At 37.8% G+C, this 21,880-nt stretch overlaps 1 protein-coding gene across 6 annotated transcripts in view; it reads left to right on the top strand.

Moving 5' to 3' along the window:
• sec31a (SEC31 homolog A, COPII coat complex component) overlaps positions 1-21,880 on the top strand; it is a 55,856-nt gene that overhangs the window by 25,688 nt on the left and 8,288 nt on the right. The window contains exons 15-23 of one of the 6 annotated variants that reach the window (XM_062057372.1): positions 1-162; positions 3,510-3,636; positions 3,712-3,857; positions 7,759-7,932; positions 7,991-8,215; positions 8,300-8,377; positions 14,853-14,916; positions 15,004-15,399; positions 19,234-19,289. The exon at positions 1-162 is cut by the window's left edge and continues 17 nt beyond it. In XM_062057372.1, the coding sequence (XP_061913356.1) occupies positions 1-162; positions 3,510-3,636; positions 3,712-3,857; positions 7,759-7,932; positions 7,991-8,215; positions 8,300-8,377; positions 14,853-14,916; positions 15,004-15,399; positions 19,234-19,289 (1,428 nt within the window). Of the gene's footprint in view, positions 163-3,509; positions 3,637-3,711; positions 3,858-7,758; positions 7,933-7,990; positions 8,216-8,299; positions 8,402-14,852; positions 14,917-15,003; positions 15,400-19,233; positions 19,290-21,880 lie in introns of all 6 variants that reach the window. The other 5 variants (XM_062057371.1, XM_062057375.1, XM_062057376.1 and 2 more) reach the window with 5 other exon arrangements.

The raw sequence follows: 21,880 nt of genomic DNA, 5'->3' as shown, positions 1-21,880 counted from the left end.
ACGCAGGCCCTGCTGACCGGCGACTTTGAGGCCGCCGTGGAGCTCTGTCTCCATGACAACCGCATGGCCGACAGCATCATCTTGGCCATCGCCGGTGGGGCCGAGCTCCTGGAGAAAACCCAGAGGATGTATTTCAGGAAAACACACAGTAAGATCACCAAGGTAAGCCCCCTTAAGAGGAGAGAGCGCATGCAATTAGTCATGGTCAATGGGGAGAAAATTCCAGGAAAACCGGGAATTTGGGGAAGGGGAAAACATGTTTTACGTTCGATATATCGGAAGAGTAGTGTGGGTGGATGGTTGAAAGGTCGGATTCGGGTTGGAAAATGGGGCTAAATTTGAATAATTTAGGGCTTTGTAGAACTATGAATACGTCCATTCATTTGAATTGGAATTTCCTGGAAATTTGGGAATTTCGGGATACCCGGAACTTTTTGAAAATATTGATACTGGCATAATTGTTCTAGATAATATGCAGTGTTTCCCACACATTCATTTAATTGTGGCGGCCCGCCACGAAAGAATTAAGGCCGCCACAAATAGATTTTTCTGCCTTTTTTTAAATTATTTTTATTATTTTTTAATTTTTTAAATTTTTATTTATTTATTTATTTATTTTTGTCCTGTCCAGCTTCTCAGGCAAATCATATAGTTGATGTAGATGCCCATATAGGCTGTTCAGATTTACTTTACAAAAGAGAAGTGTAGGATCAAGATTTTTGGATCTCTTTGTTCAGTGGATCAGATGTTTGATGAAGCTTTGTGTCGATCTACCACCACTACTGTTTTCTGTTTATTTGTTACTGACTGTGGCAGGACACTTCTGCCTCTGTTTCACTTTATGTTGCTGGTAAATAATATGGTTGTAGTAGTAGGCTAAAGTTAAATTATTTAGTATGCACTAATTAAAGCGGCAGAGCTTTAAGAGACATTTTAGCTTTTATATTTTTATAAGATATATTTTTTGTAAGAACCACAATTAATAAATATATTTCAGTGAATAACTTATTGTTCAAATGTGTATATAAATATGTACATAAAGTGTTGTAATTATATTGTAAAATGGATGGATGGATGGACGTTTAAAACAAAACTGTTATTATTAATTAGTAAGTATACATTTTTTGAGCCTTTTTAGAGAAAATCAAATCATTGTAGTAATTATGCAAATTACTCGATGATGTCATTGTGACCACGCCCATAGCCACGCCCCCACCACCACAGGTATCTTGGCAGTTTATGGGAAACACTGATATGAATGGGTTGGAGTTAGAAGTTTTGGAGTCGGTTGACGTAGTAGCAGTTTAAATTGAGAATGGGTATTTCGGAATTCCTGGAATTTTGGTAAAACCGGGAATTTGTACGGAAAAAAGGAACATTGGTTGTCCCAACTAAGAGGAATGGTCAAAAACGGTTGAAAAATGTGGACTATGAAAACTTTCCAGGAAGAAGTGAAAATAGGGCTTTGGAAAACCAGGAATTACCGGAATTCCTGGAATTTTTTTGAACTAAGAAAGTGGTAGTTTGATTGTCAAGGTGAGTGGAGTGTGTGGATGTTGGAATGGCTTGAATCGGTTGAGACGTGGGATATGGAGAGGTTTGTACCGCAATTTCCGGACTATAAGCCGCACCTGACTATAAGCCGCACCAGCTAAATTTAGGGGAAAATACAGATTGATCCATATATAAGCCGCACCCGACTATAAGCCGCAGGGTTTTGATGTGTAATTACCGTAGTATATAGGGGTTCCTGCTACCACGGAGGGGATTGTCGGGACAGAGATGACTGTTTGGGAACGCAAAGCGTCCCATTTATTAACAATAAATCTTTCAATCATTCAATCAAACTTTCACATCTTTGACATGGCGAACAGCATTCGTGCAGAGTACAAATAATACAACGGTGCAAAGTAATACAAAGTGCTCACCTGTACGTTATCAAAATAACCAGCCTACCGGTATATGAAAAGTCAGTCTTTAATCATTGTGTCATCGTCTTCCTCCTGCGTACTAAAACCACCGAAATCCTCTTCGTCGGTGTCTGAGAAGAACAGGCCGTAAATAAGCCGCACCCTTGTATAAGCCGCAGGGACCAGAACGAGGGGAAACAGTAGCGGCTTATAGTTCGGAAATTACGGTATATTGCCCATTCATTGTCAATGGAGAGAAAATTCCGGGAAAACCGGGAATTTGGGGACAACCAATGTTCCTATTGTTTTTCCCGTACAAATTCCCGGTTTTCCAATTCTGGAAATTCCTGGAATTTCTTTGAACTTGGAAAATGGTAGTTTGATTGTCCAAGGTGAGTGGAGTGTGTGGATGTTGGAATGGCTCGAATCGGTTGAGACATGTGGGATATGGAGAGGTATGTATATTGCCCATTCATTGTCAATAGGGACAAAATTCCAGGAAATCCCGGGAAAAGCGGGAATTTTGAAAAAAGGAAAACATGTTTTGCGTTCCATTTTTGGAAGAGTAGTGTGGGTGGATGGTTGAAAAGTTGGATTTGGGTTTTAAAATGGCGCTAAATTTTGAGAAGCATTGTAGAACTATGAATACGTCCATTCATTGGAAACTTCCTGGAAATTTGGGAATTTCGGGACTTTTTGAAAATATTGATACTAGCACAATTGTTGTAGATGATATGAATGGCTTGGTGTTAGATGTTTTGGAATCAGTTGAATAATGTTGACGTAGTAATGAATTGAGAATGGGTATTTCGGAATTCCTGGAATTTTGGTAAAACCAGGAATTTGTAGGGAAAAAAGGAACTTTGGTTGTCCCAACAAAGAGGAATGTTTTGAAGGTGGAATGGTCAAAAACAGTTGAAAAATGTGGACTGTGAAAACTTTCCAGGAAGAGGTGAAAATAGGGCTTTGGAAAACCAGGAATTCCCAATCAATAATCATTATTACAATCCACCCACATAAACCCACATCCTTGGGGTTGAATGAGCAAAAAAAACCTGACTCCATCTGATTGTGATATTAGCAAAAACAGGAATGTTTTGATTGAATCTTGAAAAGGCAGTAATACAGCATCAATCACAAAAGAAACCCATGTGGAGAGCCAAGCAGAGCTATCTCCGCCGGAATGAGCAAGTGGCAATAGAGACGTCTTCTCTTTAGACAAAAAAAAACAATACAACATAAATCACACTAGTACTTTTACTCAGACTAAAATTGTTGTTAGACTATTAACAACAAAAGTCACACTACATGTGTGCATAAAAAAGACGTATTTTAAGTAAAACACTCACTCCTCTCACTGGTCATTAATGACAGCCGCCACCTTGCACAAAGAAAGGCCAGGACTACTTAGCGAGGGAGGAGGAGTGATAGTGTTTACTCACCTGGCTCCTCTGTACTCACTTCATTTCTTCCTCTGTGTGTGTCAGCGGGGTATTGTTTGGAAGTTAGTGCTGCATTTCTTTCATGTATGAAAAGTGCTTCATAGATAAAGTTTGATGGATGGATTGTAGAAAGGTCTCATGTTTGTCCCCCCCGCAGCTGATCAGCGCCGTGGTGATGAAAGACTGGCACGACGTCCTGAAGACGTGCGACCTGCACAACTGGAGGGAAGCCCTGGCGGCCATCATGACCTACGCTCAGCCCGAGGAGTTCTCCTCACTTTGCGGTGAGTTCAGCGACACACACACACACACACACACACACCATGCCGTTTTAACCCCAACCCGGTCACGCTGGTCAGACCTCCTTGGGGCTCGTCTGGAGGCGGCTGACGAGGCTCAGCTGCAAGCGAACGCCTGCCTGTGCTACATCTGTGCTGGCAACATGGACAAGCTGCTTTCCTGCTGGACCGCAGCGCTGGAGCGACATTGTCCTCTCTCTCTGCAGGTGGGTCTTCTCCTCTTTTACCACATTTTTCATCCAGTTCCAACCATACTACTTCCACAATGCTCACTTGCTATTACTTGCTTATTTTTAAGGTATACACCTCAGTGTAAAATATTTTACTTCAGGCATGCTAGCGTTTTGGCCTATTTTATATGGAGCTAAATTAGGGCTAAAAGTTTTGTTGTTTAAAAAAAACTACTTTGAAACTGGAAAATGTGTTTGATCTTGTTTAAAAGGCAGTAATACAGCATCAATCCCAAAAGAAACCCATTTGGAGATTAACCCTTTAGAAAAGACACATTTAATATAAATTAGTGATCTCTGGCATTTGGAGAGTAACCCTTTGTTCTTGAAAAAAACAAAAGGTGGACACTGAAAAATTTAACTTTTTTGATTATGAATTTTGAAAAATATTTTAAAAAATTAATAAATCCACGTCCGTGTTACTGAAGAATGAGCAAAAAACCAACTCCATCTGACTTTTATATGAGCAAAAACAGGAATGTTTTGTTTAAAAGGCAGTAATACAGCATCAATCCCAAAAGAAAGCCATTTGGAGAGTAACCCTTTGAAAAGACAAATTGAATATAAATTAGTGATCTCTGGCATTTGGAGAGTAACCCTTTGTTCTTGAAAAAAAAAAAACGTTGACACAGGAACATTAAGTTTTTTGATATTGAATTTTAAAAATATTTAAAAAATAACAAATAAATCCACGTCCGGGTTACTGAAGAATGAGCAAAAAACCAACTCCATCTGATTGTTATATGAGCAAAAACAGGAATGTTTTGTTTAAAAGGCAGTATTACAGCATCAATCACAAAAGAAACCCATTTGTAACCCTTTGAAAAGACAAATTGAATTAGTGATCTCCGGCATTTGAAGAGTAACCCTTAGTTCTTGAAAAAAAAAAAACGTTGACGCGGGAAAATTAGGTTTTTTGATCTTGAATTTTAAAAATATATATATAAATCCACGTCCGGGTTACTGAAGAATGAGCAAAAAACCAACTCCATCTGATTTTTATATGAGCAAAAACAGGAATGTTTTGTTTAAAAGGCAGTAATACAGCATCAATCCCAAAAGAAAGCCATTTGGAGAGTAACCCTTTGAAAAGACAAATTGAATATAAATTAGTGATCTCTGGCATTTGGAGAGTAACCCTTTGTTCTTGAAAAAAACAAAACGTTGACACAGGAACATTAAGTTTTTTGATATTGAATTTTAAAAATATTTTAAAAATAACAATTAAATCCACGTCCGGGTTACTGAAGAATGAGCAAAAAACCAACTCCATCTGATTGTTATATGAGCAAAAACAGGAATGTTTTGTTTAAAAGGCAGTAATACAGCATCAATCACAAAAGAAACCCATTTGTAACCCTTTGAAAAGACAAATTGAATTAGTGATCTCCGGCATTTGAAGAGTAACCCTTAGTTCTTGAAAAAAACAAAACGTCGACGCGGGAAAATTAGGTTTTTTGATCTTGAATTTTAAAAATATATATATAAATCCACGTCCGGGTTACTGAAGAATGAGCAAAAAACCAACTCCATCTGATTTTTATATGAGCAAAAACAGGAATGTTTTGTTTAAAAGGCAGTAATACAGCATCAATCCCAAAAGAAAGCCATTTGGAGAGTAACCCTTTGAGAAGACAAATTGAATATAAATTAGTGATCTCTGGCATTTGGAGAGTAACCCTTTGTTCTTGAAAAAAACAAAACGTTGACACAGGAACATTAAGTTTTTTGATATTGAATTTTAAAAATATTTAAAAAATAACAAATAAATCCACGTCCGGGTTACTGAAGAATGAGCAAAAAACCAACTCCATCTGATTGTTATTTGAGCAAAAACAGGAATGTTTTGTTTAAAAGGCAGTAATACAGCATCAATCACAAAAGAAACCCATTTGTAACCCTTTGAAAAGACAAATTGAATTAGTGATCTCCGGCATTTGAAGAGTAACCCTTAGTTCTTGAAAAAAACAAAACGTTGACGCGGGAAAATTAGGTTTTTTGATCTTGAATTTTAAAAATATATATATAAATCCACGTCCGGGTTACTGAAGAATGAGGAAAAAACCAACTCCATCTGATTTTTATATGAGCAAAAACAGGAATGTTTTGTTTAAAAGGCAGTAATACAGCATCAATCCCAAAAGAAAGCCATTTGGAGAGTAACCCTTTGAAAAGACAAATTGAATATAAATTAGTGATCTCTGGCATTTGGAGAGTAACCCTTTGTTCTTGAAAAAAACAACACGTTGACACGGGAAAACTATGTTTTTTGATCTTTAATTTTAAAAAATATTTTTAAAAAAATAAATAAATCCACATCCAGGTTACTGAAGAATGAGCAAAAACCCAACTCCAACTGGAATGTTTTGTTTAAAAGGCAGTAATACAGCATCAATAACAAAAGAAACCCATTTGGAGAGTAACCCTATGAAAAGACAAATCGAATATAAATTAATGATATCCGGCATCACAACAGTCTTTGTTTCATGTTCCTGCAAGGAGGGGGCCTGGGTGTACGAAGACCCAAGTAGCGCTATCTCCGCAAAATGAGCAAGTGGCTATATTTTGTTCTTGAAATAAAAATACACCTTGAAACTTTAAAATAAATTTTTTTTATCTTGAATTTGGAAAAATGTCCTTTTTTTTTTTTAAATATTCAAAACAACAAGAAAGAAAAGTGCACACAACTTTTCTTCAGGTAAATTTGAATATGATTTTCTCTTGTAATTAAAAAAAAATAAAAAATTATTCTGGGGTCAGTTCCGCTAAATTCGGGCCAAAACTCTGAATTTTGGGGGAAAAAATTATTTGAATATGGAAAACGGATAGTTTGAAAAAAAGTGAGACTCTTAAAAAACATGATTTGAATATGAAAAAAATAGAAGCTTAAAATATCAAAAAATATGACATTGAAAAATAATTTTTCCCAAAAAAATACCAGAGTGAATCATAATTATATTCAACCTGAAAAAAATGTGAGCACTTATATTTCTTTTAAATAAATTGTTTTAAAATTCGACATCTAAACTTGATTTTTCAGTTTCAAAGTTTTTAGGTTTTTTTTTGGTCTAATTAAGCTCCATAATTTGGTAGGTACTGTATACACCTCCGAATCAAATATCTTATTTCACGCATGCAAACTGTTAGCATGCTTGCTTTTTATTTTCATTTTTTATTAGTGTTTTTGCATCTAAACACCTAAGGGTCATATATTTGGTCACTTGACACCATCTGGCTAGCGTGCTAACTGCTAGCATTGCAGCATTCACACGCAATTTATTTTTCTAGTTATATTTAACTCCCGGACAAATATTTTTCTTTGTAGCGTTGTATCTTGCTGCGTTAATCGTGCATAGTGAAAAAATAAGACGGACTTCTTTTTTTCGTCATAAAATGACTTTATTTATTTAATATATCCATGAGCAAAAAAGGCGCCTACCAGTCTTGGCCTAGTGGTTAGAGTGTCCGCCCTGAGATCGGTAGTTTGTAGTTCAAATCCCAGCCGAGTCATACCAAAGACTATAAAAATGGGACCCATAACCTCCCTGCTTGGCACTCAGCATCAAGGGTTGGAGTTGGGGGTTAAATCACCAAAAATGATTCCCGGGCGCGGCGCCGCTGCTGCCCACTGCTCCCCAAGGGGATGGGTCAAATGCAGAGGACAAATTTCACCACATCTAGTGTGTGTGTGACAATCATTGGTACTTTAATCTTAATCTTTAATCTTGATGGAGTTGTATTTTCTGTTGCCCCCTAGTGGCCGACAGAGGTAGTTGCCAAGGCTCATATTATAATATGACATCTTTATTATGCAACTTCTGCCATCTGGTGGAAAAGCATTGAAGTGTTCTGCTAACACCAAATCTCCCACATTCAGGGACTGGTGGAGAAGGTGGTGGTGCTGCGGCGTGCGGTGGAGCAGACGCAGCGCTCGGGCCCCGCCGCCATCGGCGTCTTGCTGGCGGAGACGATGGGCCACTACGCCGGCCTTCTGGCCTCCCAGGGCAGCCTGTCCACCGCCATGGCCTACCTGCCCGACAACACCGACCAGGTGACGGTCACGCCATTTTCCGCGGGTTCAGAACACATCTAACGCCTCCTCCTGCCAGGTGGCCGTGCGACAGCTCCGCCAGCGCCTCACCCAGGCTCTGGGTCAACAGAAGGCGGCGGCGGCGGCGGCGGCGGTGGCTCCACTTCAGACACACAACACTCCGTCTTCACGCGGCGCCACGCAGCACCGCCATCCCTTCACTCCGGTCCAGCCTCATGCCACCCCGGCTCCACCTGTGCCTGCACCGACCTCGGTCCCACCACAGCAGCAGTATTACCAACCCGTATGTTGTCCCGGTTACGTTTGTGTTGGTGACCCCGCCCACATTCACCATCCTTCCATACGTGTGTGTGTGTGTACACTGCAGGTAAGGCCTACCTCCACCGTCACTTCCTGGAGTAACCAAACTCCGACAGCCCTCCCCAGTGCTCCACACCCTCTGCAGGTGGGCCCCGCCTCTCAGCAGAAGGTACCGCCCCTCCCTGCTCGCCTCGATGTCATGTGACCTGTAAACATTGCTCCCTCGTGTTTGCCATTTGTTTGCTCCCACTTTACGATGGGGATATAAAACCTTTAGCCTATTCTCCGGACTATAGAACACGCACACACAAAATTTCAGAAGAAAAAAAATAATTTATATGTATTAATTTTAGATGAGGAAAAAACATTTTCCATATATTAGCCGCACCCACAATTTATAAAAATAAAATGAAAAATAAAGTTTCTATACATTAACCGCGCTGCCATATAAGCCGCACCCACAAAACTTCTGAAAACTTTTTTCTCTCTCCTATATATAAGCCGCACCCTACAAAATTTCAGAAGAGAAAAATATATTCCCCATATATTAGCCGCACCAGCATATAAACCGCACCCACAATTTTTTTAGAAAAAATATTTTTTGTCTCTATATATTACCCGCCCCGGCATATAAGCAGCACCCACAACAATTAAGAAGAACATTTTCTCTTTCTATACTTTAACCGCACCGGCATATAAACCGCACCTACAAAATCCCAGGAGAGAAAAATATTTTTCCCATATATTAGCTGCACCAGCATATAAGCCGCACCCACAATTTTTTAATAAACATTTTTTTTGTCTCTATATATTACCCGCCCCGGTATATAAGCCGCACCCACAACAATTAAGAAGAAATTGTTTTCTTTCTATACGCTAGCCGCACCGGCATATAAGCCGCACCCACAAAATTCCAGGAGAGAAAAATATTTTTCCCATATATTAGCTGCACCAGCATATAAGCCGCACCCACAAATTAAAATTTTTATTTTTTTTGTCTCTATATATTAACCGCCCCGGTATATAAGCCGCACCCACAACAATCAAGAAGAACATTTTTTCTTTCTATACATTAGCCGCACCGGCATATAAGCCGCACCCACAAAATTCCAGGAGAGAAAAATATTTTTCCCATATATTAGCTGCACCAGCATATAAGCCGCACCCACAAATTTTCCACAAATTTTTTTTTTGTCTCAATATATTACCCGCCCCGGTATATAAGCCGCACCCACAACAATTAAGAAGAATTTTTTTTCTTTCTATACGTTAGCCGCACCGGCATATAAGCTGCACCCACAAAATTCCAGGCGAGAAAGATATTTTTCCCACATATCAGCTGCACCAGCATATAAGCCGCACCCACAAATTTTCCATAAAATTTTTTTTTTGTCTCTATATATTACCCGCCCCGGCATATAAGCCGCACCCACAACAATTTAGAAGAAAATGTTTTCTTTCTATACGTTAGCCGCACCGGCATATAAGCCGCACCCACAAAATTCCAGGAGAGAAAAATATTTTTCCCATATATTAGCTGCACCAGCATATAAGCCGCACCCACAAATTCCCCATAAAAAAATTTTTTTGTCTCTATATATTACCCGCCCCGGCATATAAGCCGCACCCACAACAAATAAGAAGAAATTTTTTTCTTTCTATACGTTAGCCGCACCGGCATATAAGCCGCACCCACAAAATTACAGGAGAGAAAATTATTTTTCCCTTATATTAGCCGCACTAGCATACAAGCCGCACCCACAATTTTTTTATAAACATTTTTTTTGTCTCTATATATTACCCGCCCCGGCATATAAGCCGCACCCACAACAATTAAGAAGAAAATGTTTTCTTTCTATACGTTAGCCGCACAGGCATATAAGCCGCACCCACAAAATTCCAGGAGAGAAAAATATTTTTCCCATATATTAGCCGCACCAGCATATAAGCCGCACCCACAATTTTTTTATAAACATTTTTTTTGTCTCTATATATTACCCGCCCCGGTATATAAGCTGCACCCACAACAATTAAGAAGAACATTTTTCCTTTCTATACATTAGCCGAACCGGCATATAAGCCGCACCCACAAAATTCCAGGAGAGAAAAATATTTCCCCCATATATTAGCTGCACCAGCATATAAGCCGCACCCACAAATTTTTTATAAAAAAATTTGTTGTCTGTATATATTACCCGCCCCGGTATATAAGCCGCACCCACAACAACTAAGAAAACATTTTTTCTTTCTATACATTAGCTGCACCGGCATATAAGCCGCACCCACAAAATTCCAGGAGAGAAAAATATTTTCCCCATATATTTGCTGCTATATTATATTTCCCATATATTAGCCGCACCCACAAATTTTTTATAAACAATTTTTTTGTCTCTATATATTACCCGCCCCGGTATATAAGCCGCACCCACAACAATTAAGAAGAAATTTTTTTCTTTCTATGCGTTAGCCGCACCGGCATACAAGCCGCACCCACAAAATTCCCGGAGAGAAAAATACTTTTCCCATATATTAGCTGCACCAGCATATAAGCCGCACCCACAATTTTCTCACAAATTTTTTTTTTGTATCTATATATTAACCGCCCCGGTATATAAGCCGCACCCACAATTTTTTTTATAGAAATATTTTTTTGTCTCTATATTTTACCCGCCCCGGTATATAAGCCGCACCCACAACAACTAAGAAGAAAAATTTTTCTTTCTATACATTAGCCGCACAGGCATATAAGCCGCACCCACAAAACTCCAGGAGAGAAAAATATTTTCCCCATATATTAGCCGCACCAGCATATAAGCCGCACCCACAATTTCTTGATAAAAAATTTTTTTTGTCTCTATATATTACCCGCCCCGGTATATAAGCCGCACCCACAACAATTAAGAAGAATGTTTTCTTTCTATACATTAGCCGCACCCACAAAATTTCAGGAGAGAAAAATATTTTTCCCATATATTAGCTGCACCAGCATATAAGCCGCACCCACAATTTTTTAATAAACATTTTTTTTGTCTCTATATATTACCCGCCCCGGTATATAAGCCGCACCCACAACAATTAAGAAGAAATTGTTTTCTTTCTATACGCTAGCCGCACCGGCATATAAGCCGCACCCACAAAATTCCAGGAGAGAAAAATATTTTTCCCATATATTAGCTGCACCAGCATATAAGCCGCACCCACAAATTAAAATTTTTATTTTTTTTGTCTCTATATATTAACCGCCCCGGTATATAAGCCGCACCCACAACAATCAAGAAGAACATTTTTTCTTTCTATACATTAGCCGCACCGGCATATAAGCCGCACCCACAAAATTCCAGGAGAGAAAAATATTTTTCCCATATATTAGCTGCACCAGCATATAAGCCGCACCCACAAATTTTCCACAAATTTTTTTTTTGTCTCAATATATTACCCGCCCCGGTATATAAGCCGCACCCACAACAATTAAGAAGAATTTTTTTTCTTTCTATACGTTAGCCGCACCGGCATATAAGCTGCACCCACAAAATTCCAGGCGAGAAAGATATTTTTCCCACATATCAGCTGCACCAGCATATAAGCCGCACCCACAAATTTTCCATAAAATTTTTTTTTTTGTCTCTATATATTACCCGCCCCGGCATATAAGCCGCACCCACAACAATTTAGAAGAAAATGTTTTCTTTCTATACGTTAGCCGCACCGGCATATAAGCCGCACCCACAAAATTCCAGGAGAGAAAAATATTTTTCCCACATATTAGCTGCACCAGCATATAAGCCGCACCCACAAATTTCCCATAAAATTTTTTTTTTTGTCTCTATATATTACCCGCCCCGGCATATAAGCCGCACCCACAACAAATAAGAAGAAATTTTTTTCTTTCTATACGTTAGCCGCACCGGCATATAAGCCGCACCCACAAAATTCCAGGAGAGAAAATTATTTTTCCCTTATATTAGCCGCACTAGCATACAAGCCGCACCCACAATTTTTTTATAAACATTTTTTTTGTCTCTATATATTACCCGCCCCGGCATATAAGCCGCACCCACAACAATTAAGAAGAAAATGTTTTCTTTCTATACGTTAGCCGCACAGGCATATAAGCCGCACCCACAAAATTCCAGGAGAGAAAAATATTTTTCCCATATATTAGCCGCACCAGCATATAAGCCGCACCCACAATTTTTTTATAAACATTTTTTTTGTCTCTATATATTACCCGCCCCGGTATATAAGCTGCACCCACAACAATTAAGAAGAACATTTTTCCTTTCTATACATTAGCCGAACCGGCATATAAGCCGCACCCACAAAATTCCAGGAGAGAAAAATATTTCCCCCATATATTAGCTGCACCAGCATATAAGCCGCACCCACAAATTTTTTATAAAAAAATTTGTTGTCTGTATATATTACCCGCCCCGGTATATAAGCCGCACCCACAACAACTAAGAAAACATTTTTTCTTTCTATACATTAGCTGCACCGGCATATAAGCCGCACCCACAAAATTCCAGGAGAGAAAAATATTTTCCCCATATATTAGCTGCTATATTATATTTCCCATATATTAGCCGCACCCACAAATTTTTTACAAAATTTTTTTTTGTCTCTATATATTACCCGCCCCGGTATATAAGCCGCACCCACAACAATTAAGAAGAAAATTTTTTCTTTCTATGCGTTAGCCGCACCGGCATACAAGCCGCACCCACAAAATTCCCGGAGAGAAAAATACTTTTCCCATATATTAGCTGCACCAGCATATAAGCCGCACCCACAATTTTCTCACAAAAATTTTTTTTGTATCTATATATTAACCGCCCCGGTATATAAGCCGCACCCACAATTTTTTTATAGAAATATTTTTTTGTCTCTATATTTTACCCGCCCCGGTATATAAGCCGCACCCACAACAACTAAGAAGAAAAATTTTTCTTTCTATACATTAGCCGCACAGGCATATAAGCCGCACCCACAAAACTCCAGGAGAGAAAAATATTTTCCCCATATATTAGCCGCACCAGCATATAAGCCGCACCCACAATTTCTTGACAAAAATTTTTTTTGTCTCTATATATTACCCGCCCCGGTATATAAGCCGCACCCACAACAATTAAGAAGAATGTTTTCTTTCTATACATTAGCCGCACCCACAAAATTTCAGGAGAGAAAAATATTTTTCCCATATATTAGCTGCACCAGCATATAAGCCACACCCACAATTTTTTTATATATCTTTTTTTTTTTTTGTCTCTATATATTACCCGCCCCGGTATATAAGCCGCACCCACAACAATTAAGAACAAAATGTTTTCTTTCTATACATTAGCCGCACCCACAAAATTCCAGGAGAGAAAAATATTTTTCCCATATATTAGCTACACCAGTATATAAGCCGCACCCACAAATTTTTTATAAACATTTTTTTTGTCTCTATATATTACCCGCCCCGGTATATAAGCCGCACCCACAACAATTAAGAAGAAAATGTTTTCCTACTTTACATTAGCCGCACCGGCATATAAGCCGCACCCACAAAATTCCAGGAGAGAAAAATATTGTTCCCATACATTAACTGCACCAGCATATAAGCCGCACCCACAAACTTTCCATAAAAATTTTTTTGTCTCTATATATTAACCGCCCCGGTATATAAGCCGCACCCACAATATTTTACAAGAGAAAAAAATATTTTCTATAAATTAGCCGCACCCACAATTTAAAAAAAAAAGTTTCTATATTTTAACCGCTCTGGCATATTAGCCGCACCCACAAAATTTTAGACGAGGAAAAAACATTTTCCATATATTAGCCGCACCCACAATTTGAAAAAACAAAATAAAAAATAACGTTTCTATATACCCACAACATTTCAGAAGAGAAAAATATATTTCCCATGTATTAGCCACACCAGCATTTAAGCCGCACACACAAAATTTCAAAAGAAAAAAATGATTTATATGTATTAACCGCATATGATATATAAGCCGCACCCGCAATATTTTAGAAGAGAAAAAAATATTTTCTATAAATTAGCCGCACCCACAATTTTTCAAAAAAAATAAAGTTCCTATATTTTAACCGCACCGGCATATTAGCCTCACCCACAACATTTTAGATGAGGAAAAAAACCTTTTATGTTAGCCACACCCACAATTTGAAAAAAAAAAAACTTTCTATATGTTAACCGCACCGGCATATAAACCGCACCTACAAAATTTCAGAAGAGAAAAACATTCCCCATATATTAGCCACACCAGCATATAAACCGCACCCACAATTTTTTTATAAAAAATGTTTTGGTCTCTATATATTAACCGCCCCGGCATATAAGCCACACCCACAACATTTCAGAAGAGAAAAATATATTTCCCATATATTAGCCGCACCAGCATATATATATTTTAGAAAACAATATTTTTTGTCTCTATATATTACCCGCCCCGGTATATAAGTCGCACCAACAGAATTTTAGAAGAAAACATTTTTTTTCTCCATAGAGGAAAAAAATTAGCTGCACCGTTTTATAAACCGCAGGGCACAAAGTGTAGGAAAACAGTGTGGCTACGTTTATTGAGCATGTTGGCTAATATTTGGTACCTGGGCAGGTGGAGCCGCCCAAGCCTGTGTACGGGATGGCTGGTGCCTACATGTCGTCCCAGCAGTACCAGCGTAAGTCTTGGTCACACCCACCAGGAGCAAGGTGCCCATGGTCCCGTCTACTTCCTGGTTGTACTAACAGCACGTGTTGACTGTCAGCCCCCCCCCAGGTGGAGCACTACACACCTGGAGCCTATCAGCCTCTTCACTACTCCTCCTCTCCCCCTCCCCCGCCCGGCTTCCTCTCTCACTACACCCAGCCTGCACCCCCACCCAGCCTGCCCTCACCCACCTCCTCTCATCCTTCTTTATACTCCTCCTACTCCTCCTCATCCTCTCATCCTCCTTTCTCCACCTCCTCCTCCTCCTCTCACTACACCCAGCCTGCACCACCCCCCAGCCTGCCCTCGCCCACCTCCTCTCATCCTCCTTTCTCCCCCTCCTCCTCCTTCCCGCCTCAGCATCCTCTGTCCTCCTGCGGAGCCTCTTTCCAGCACGGCGTGCCAGGCTCACCTGGGTCCTACGCACCGCCCCCTCTGCCGGGTGGAGTCTCAGGTACAGACCTTGACTCTGGGCGGAGTACAGGTCCGTCTCGTTCTTGCTCTTCCTGTTTCCTGTCCTTAATCATGGCCGTCACCGCAATCACTCTTTCTGTCGATACCGTTTGCATCTCATGCCACGATGCAAGCGCTCGATATCGATAACTATTTGTATGTTTTATGACCTATGGAAAATAAGGAGCATTAGAAAAATGTATAAAATGTAAACATTTTAATTTGAAATGTAACTTCCTCTGATTATAATCGCTGAGCTATCAAGGCAGAAAGCAAATGTCAACACAAGCATGGGGAATAAAAGGTGGACAAATAAGTTGATTCACATCCGAATCGCAATTCTTATTCATATCAATTCTAATCGATTCATAATTTTCAAAAATGTATATTATATATATGTGTGTGTGTGTGTGTGTGTGTGTGTGTGTGTGTGTGTGTGTGTGTGTGTGTGTGTGTGTGTGTGTATGTCTGTGTATGTATATATACATATATATATATATATTAGGGCTGCAACTAACGATTAATTTGATAATCGATTAATCTGTCAATTATTACTTCGATTAATCGATTAATAATCGGATAAAAGAGACAAACTACATTTCTATCCTTTCCAGTATTTTATTGAAAAAAAAACAGCATACTGGCACCATGTTGTGGACATTGGGGGTGCAGCATACACCAATAATAACACAGAAATGTAACTCATCAGAACTGAATCAGATATTGTACACATTTCTGTTGTGAATAATAAAGGATTCATTTCAGGCTGCCTCTGAATAATAGCATGAAATATTCCAGCACCTTCATAACGTTTAGTTATACTAAAGCGTCACTCAAATCTAAATATATTTATATAGCTTTATCAGCCCGGCTACATTGATCCATTATGAAACCAACCTGAGATATTTCTGTCCGTTACGTTTATTTCCAAATTGGTAACCGTGCGTGTTCTCTCTCAAAACGGAGTCAAATGTGCCGGAGACACATTATCAGCCCCGCGTTGCAACAAAGGCATAACTTTAAAGTTACTCACAAAAAAGCTGAACTCATGAATGCTTGTTGCCACTATGGACTTAAAAAGTTACGTACTGTGAGTTCTTCCCTTCATCCATGGCTCCAACATGTTTCTTCTTCAGGTGCTCCTGAAGCAATGTTGTACTTCCGTGCCATTTTGCAGGAAACGCTCTTCTTTGAAGTCTTTAAAGTGAAGTGTTCCCACACTTTTGACGACTTAGGTCGTACACTTTTCTCCATTGAAGCAATAACCTCAAGATGTTTCTCCGCTAAACTATCGGTAGTGTTTTCCTGCGCCATTTTTCGAATTTTTCCAGCAAAGGAGACGCCGTCGTCACGTGAGCTGCACATGACACATCATTGGCTAGCTTACGCCACCTCATGAGACGTAGCCTCAGCGCCGCCCTGGCGCTGTTTTGTACTGTTTTTGTACTTATTTTGATTATTGTTTCTCAGCTGTTTGTAAATATTGCAGTTTATAAATAAAGGTTTATAAAAATAAAAAAAATAGAAATAACCAAAAAAAAAAAAAAGCCTCCGCGCTTGCGCATAGCATAGTTCCAACGAATCGATGACTAAATTAATCGCCAACTATTTTGGTAATCGATTTTAATCGATTTAATCGATTAGTTGTTGCAGCCCTAATATATACATATATATGCATATATATACATATGCATATATGTATATATATATATATATGCATATATATGCATATGCATATATATGCATATGCATATATATGTATATATACATATATATGCATATATATATATGTATATATTAGGGCTGCAACAACTAATCGATTAAATCGATTAAAATCGATTACCAAAATAGTTGGCGATTAATTTAGTCATCGATTCGTTGGAACTATGCTATGCGCATGCGCGGAGGCTTTTTTTTTTGTTTGTTTTTTTTTTGGTTATTTTTATTTTTTTTATTTTCAGGTTGGTTTCATAATGGATCAATGTAGCCGGGCCGATAAAGCTATATAAATCTATTTAGATTTGACTGACGCTTTAGTATAACTAAACGTTATGAAGGTGCTGGAATATTTCATGCTATTATTCAGAGGCAGCCTAAAATGAATCCTTTATTATTCACAACAGAAACGTGTACAATATCTGATTCAGTTCTGATGAGTTACATTTCTGTGTTATTATTGGTGTATGCTGCACCCCCAATGTCCACAACATGGTGCCAGTATGCTGTTTTTTTCCCAATAAAATACTGGAAAGGATAGAAATGTAGTTTGTCTCTTTTATCCGATTATTAATCGATTAATCGAAGTAATAATCGACAGATTAATCGATTATCAAATTAATCGTTAGTTACAGCCCTAGTATATATATGCATATATATGTATACATATGCATATGTATGCATATATATGCATACATATGCATATATGTGTATATATGCATATATATATATATGTGTGTGTGTATATATATGCATATATATATACGTATATATATATGCATACATATGCATATATGTGTATATATGCATATATATATATATATATATGTGTGTATATATATGCATATATATATACGTATATATATATATGCATGTATGTATATATATATGTATGTATGTATATATACATACATATAAATATACACCTGTATGTACGTATGTGTGTATATATATATATATATATATATATATATATATATATATATATATATATATATATATACACACCTGTATGTATGTACAGTATATGTATGTATGTATATATGTATGTATGTATGTATGTATACGTATATATATGTATGTATATATATGTATGTGTATATATGTATATATATACTGTATACATATATACTGTATGTATATATATATATATATATATATATATATATATATATATATATATATATATATATATATATATATATATATATATATATAGTTATATATATGCATATATATATATATGTGTGTATATATATATATATAAATGGTATATGGGTTATACTTGTATAGCGCATTTCTACCTTCAAGGTACTCAAAGCGCTTTGACACTATTTCCACATTCACACACACATTCACACACTGATGGCGGGAGCTGCCATGCAAGGCCCTAGCCACCACCCATCAGGAGCAAGGGTGAAGTGTCTTGCTCAAGGACACAACGGACGTGACAGGGTTGGTAGAAGGTGGGGATTGAACCAGGAACCCTCAGGTTGCTGGCACGATATTTGTACATGTATATGTATGTATGTATACTGTATGTGTTTTCCATCTGTGGGGTGGTATGGCGTGGTGGGTAGAGCGTCCGTGCCAGAAACCTGAGGGTTGCAGGTTCGCTCCCCGCCTCTTGACATCCGAATCGCTGCCTTTGTGTCCTTGGGCAGGACACTTGACCCTTCACCCCCAGTGCTGCTCACACTGGTGAATGAATGAATGAATAATGAATGATGGGTGGTGGTTGGAGGGGTCGTAGACGCCAACTGGCAGCCACGCTTCCGTCAGTCTACCTCAGGGCAGCTATGGCTATGAAAGTAGCTTACCACCACCTACTTGGCCCCTTAGTTCCAGTAAAAGGAAATTTGAATGCTCCAGGAAACCAAAGCATTTTGGACAATTCCTTGCTCCCAACTTTGTGGGGACAGTTTGGAGCGGGCCCCTTCCTCTTCCAACATGACTGTGCACAAAGCAAGGTCCATAAAGACATGGATGACAAGAGTCTGGTGCGGGTGAACTTGACTGGCCTGCACAGAGTCCTGACCTGAACCCCATAGGGTTAATTCACGCGTGAAGCAAATTCTTTCCAGTTTCCGCGTCTGACTTTTGTCTTTTTCATGTGCAGGTCCTCAGAACGGCTGGAACGACCCCCCAAACCTCAGCAGGTCGTCCAAGAAGAAGGTCAGTTTTTTTTCTTTTTGGTTTCCTCTGCTGGTTGCAGCCTAACTTCTCTCAATGTTGTCACCAAGTTGTGGCAAAAGTTGCCATGTCCCCCCCCCCCAACATTACGATTTTATGAATTTGTTTTAAGTGTTGTTTTTTTTTGTAACCTTCCTTTTACTGTAGTTTTTAGAAGGAACAACTTGACGTGGACTTGATTAAAAATGATATGTAAACCTTAGCGAAAGAAAGAAATACAAAATGAATTTAAAAAATATTAATAATTAATGAACAAAACATGCTTGTGGTAGCATATTTTATTTTTTGTTATTTGTTTTTAATTCAAGTAATATATATATATATATATATATATATATATATATATATATATATATATATATATATATATATATATATATATATATATATATATATATAATTTATTTATTTATTTAAAAAAAAAAGTTTTCCCAGTAAGCTACTTATGTCTAAAAGTTGCTACTTTGCCTTCCCTCAGATGTCATAAATAAGTCATTTCTTTCATTGTTCATTTTTGCTTCATGAAAAAAACGTCAACAAAAAATGTTAAACCGATGGCGTATTGATGTTTTACTGGTTTTATAGCACACAGGCTTAAAAGTAGGACACTAGTAAAAGCAAAAAACTCACAGCTTGTTGTCATAACTAATTATAGTCATAATGGGCCTACTGTCTGTGCTGTGTTGATTGAAGCCAGCATAAAATGTTAGCATGCTAACATTAGCATGGTATGATAAAAACAGTGAGCGTACTTGCAAGATGGCGAAAAGTATCAAAATCCACACGTTTTTTGTTGAAATTAATAGAATTAGCTGAAGTGTTAGCAAAAAAAAAAAAGTTAGCATGCTAACGTTAGCATGGTACAATAAAAACAGTGAGCGTACTTACAAGATGGCGAAAAGTATCAAAATCCACACGTTTTAGGTTGAAATTAATAGAATTAGCTGAAGTGTTAGCAAAAAAAAATGTTAGCATGCTAACGTTAGCATGGTATAATAAAAACAGTGAGCGTACTTGCAAGGTGGCGAAAAGTATCAAAATCCACACGTTTTAGGTTGAAATTAATAGAATTAGCTGAAGTGTTAGCGAGAAAAAAAAAGGTAGCATGCTAACATTATCGCATACCAGCATTTTAAACATATTCTTCAGGTACACACCTCAGAGTAATAGATTTTGGTACTTGACACATGTTACAGTTAGCATTTTAGCACGCTAGCTTTTTGAAGCTAATTTAATAGGTACACACCTCGGCGGCAAATATTTTGATACTTGACAAATGATGCCTGTTAGCATGTTAGCTTTTTTTTTTTTTAAAGCTATTTTTGTAGGTATACTTCTCAGTCATATGTTGGTACTTGATGCATGCTAACGTTAGCATGCCAGCATTTTAAACATATTTTTCAGGTCCGCACTTCAGAGTAATATATTTTGGTACTTGATGCATGTTGCAGTTAGCATTTTAGCATGCTGGCTTTTTTTTAGTAGCCAATTTTCCTCACATACTTGGGTGTTTTGATCATGCTAACTGTAGGCATGCTATTGTTAGCATGCTAACTTTTTTTTTTTTTTTTTTTAAAGCTATTTTTTTAGGTTAACAATCATATTTTGGCACTTGATGCATGCTAACGTTAGCATACCAGCATTTTAAACATTTTTCAGGTACGCATTTTTAGGGTAATACATTTTGGTACTTGACGCATGTTACAGTTAGCATTTTAGCATGCTGGCTTTTTTTTATAGCCAATTTTCTTTCATGTACTTGGGTGTTTTGATAATGCTAACTGCAAGCATGCTATTGTTAGCATGCTTTTTTTTTTTTAAAGCTATTTTTGTAGCTTAACACCTCAGTCATATTTTGGCACTAGATGCATGCTAACGTTAGCATGCCAGCATTTTAAACATTTTTCAGGTACGCATTTTTAGGGTAATACATTTTGGTACTTGACGCATGTTACAGTTAGCATTTTAGCATGCTGGCTTTTTTTTATAGCCAATTTTCTTTCATGTACTTGGGTGTTTTGATAATGCTAACTGTAAGCATGCTATTGTTAGCATGCTAGATTTTTTAATTTTTTAAAGCTATTTTTGTAGGTTAACACCTCAGTCATATTTTGGCACTTGATGCATGTTAACGTTAGCATACCAGCATTTAAAAAAAATTTTCAGGTACGCATTTTTAGGGTAATACATTTTGGTACTTGACGCATGTTACAGTTAGCATTTTAGCATGCTGGCTTTTTTTTATAGCCAATTTTCTTTCATGTACTTGGGTGTTTTGATAATGCTAACTGTAAGCATGCTATTGTTAGCATGCTAGCTTTTTTTTTTTTTTTTTAAGCTATTTTTGTAGGTTAACACCTCAGTCATATTTTGGCACTTGATGTATGCTAACGTTAGCATGCCAGCATTTAATAAAAATTTCAGGTACGCATTTTTAGGGTAATACATTTTGGTACTTGACGCATGTTACAGTTAGCATTTTAGCATGCTGGCTTTTTTTTATGGCCAATTTTCTTTCATGTACTTGGGTGTTTTGATAATGCTAACTGTAAGCATGCTATTGTTAGCATGCT

The sequence above is a fragment of the Entelurus aequoreus genome, linkage group LG08 (assembly GCF_033978785.1).
Source record: "Entelurus aequoreus isolate RoL-2023_Sb linkage group LG08, RoL_Eaeq_v1.1, whole genome shotgun sequence".
NCBI lineage: Eukaryota > Metazoa > Chordata > Actinopteri > Syngnathiformes > Syngnathidae > Entelurus > Entelurus aequoreus.
Note: the sequence above shows the minus strand (reverse complement) of the source record. Positions and strands in the feature narration are given on the sequence as shown.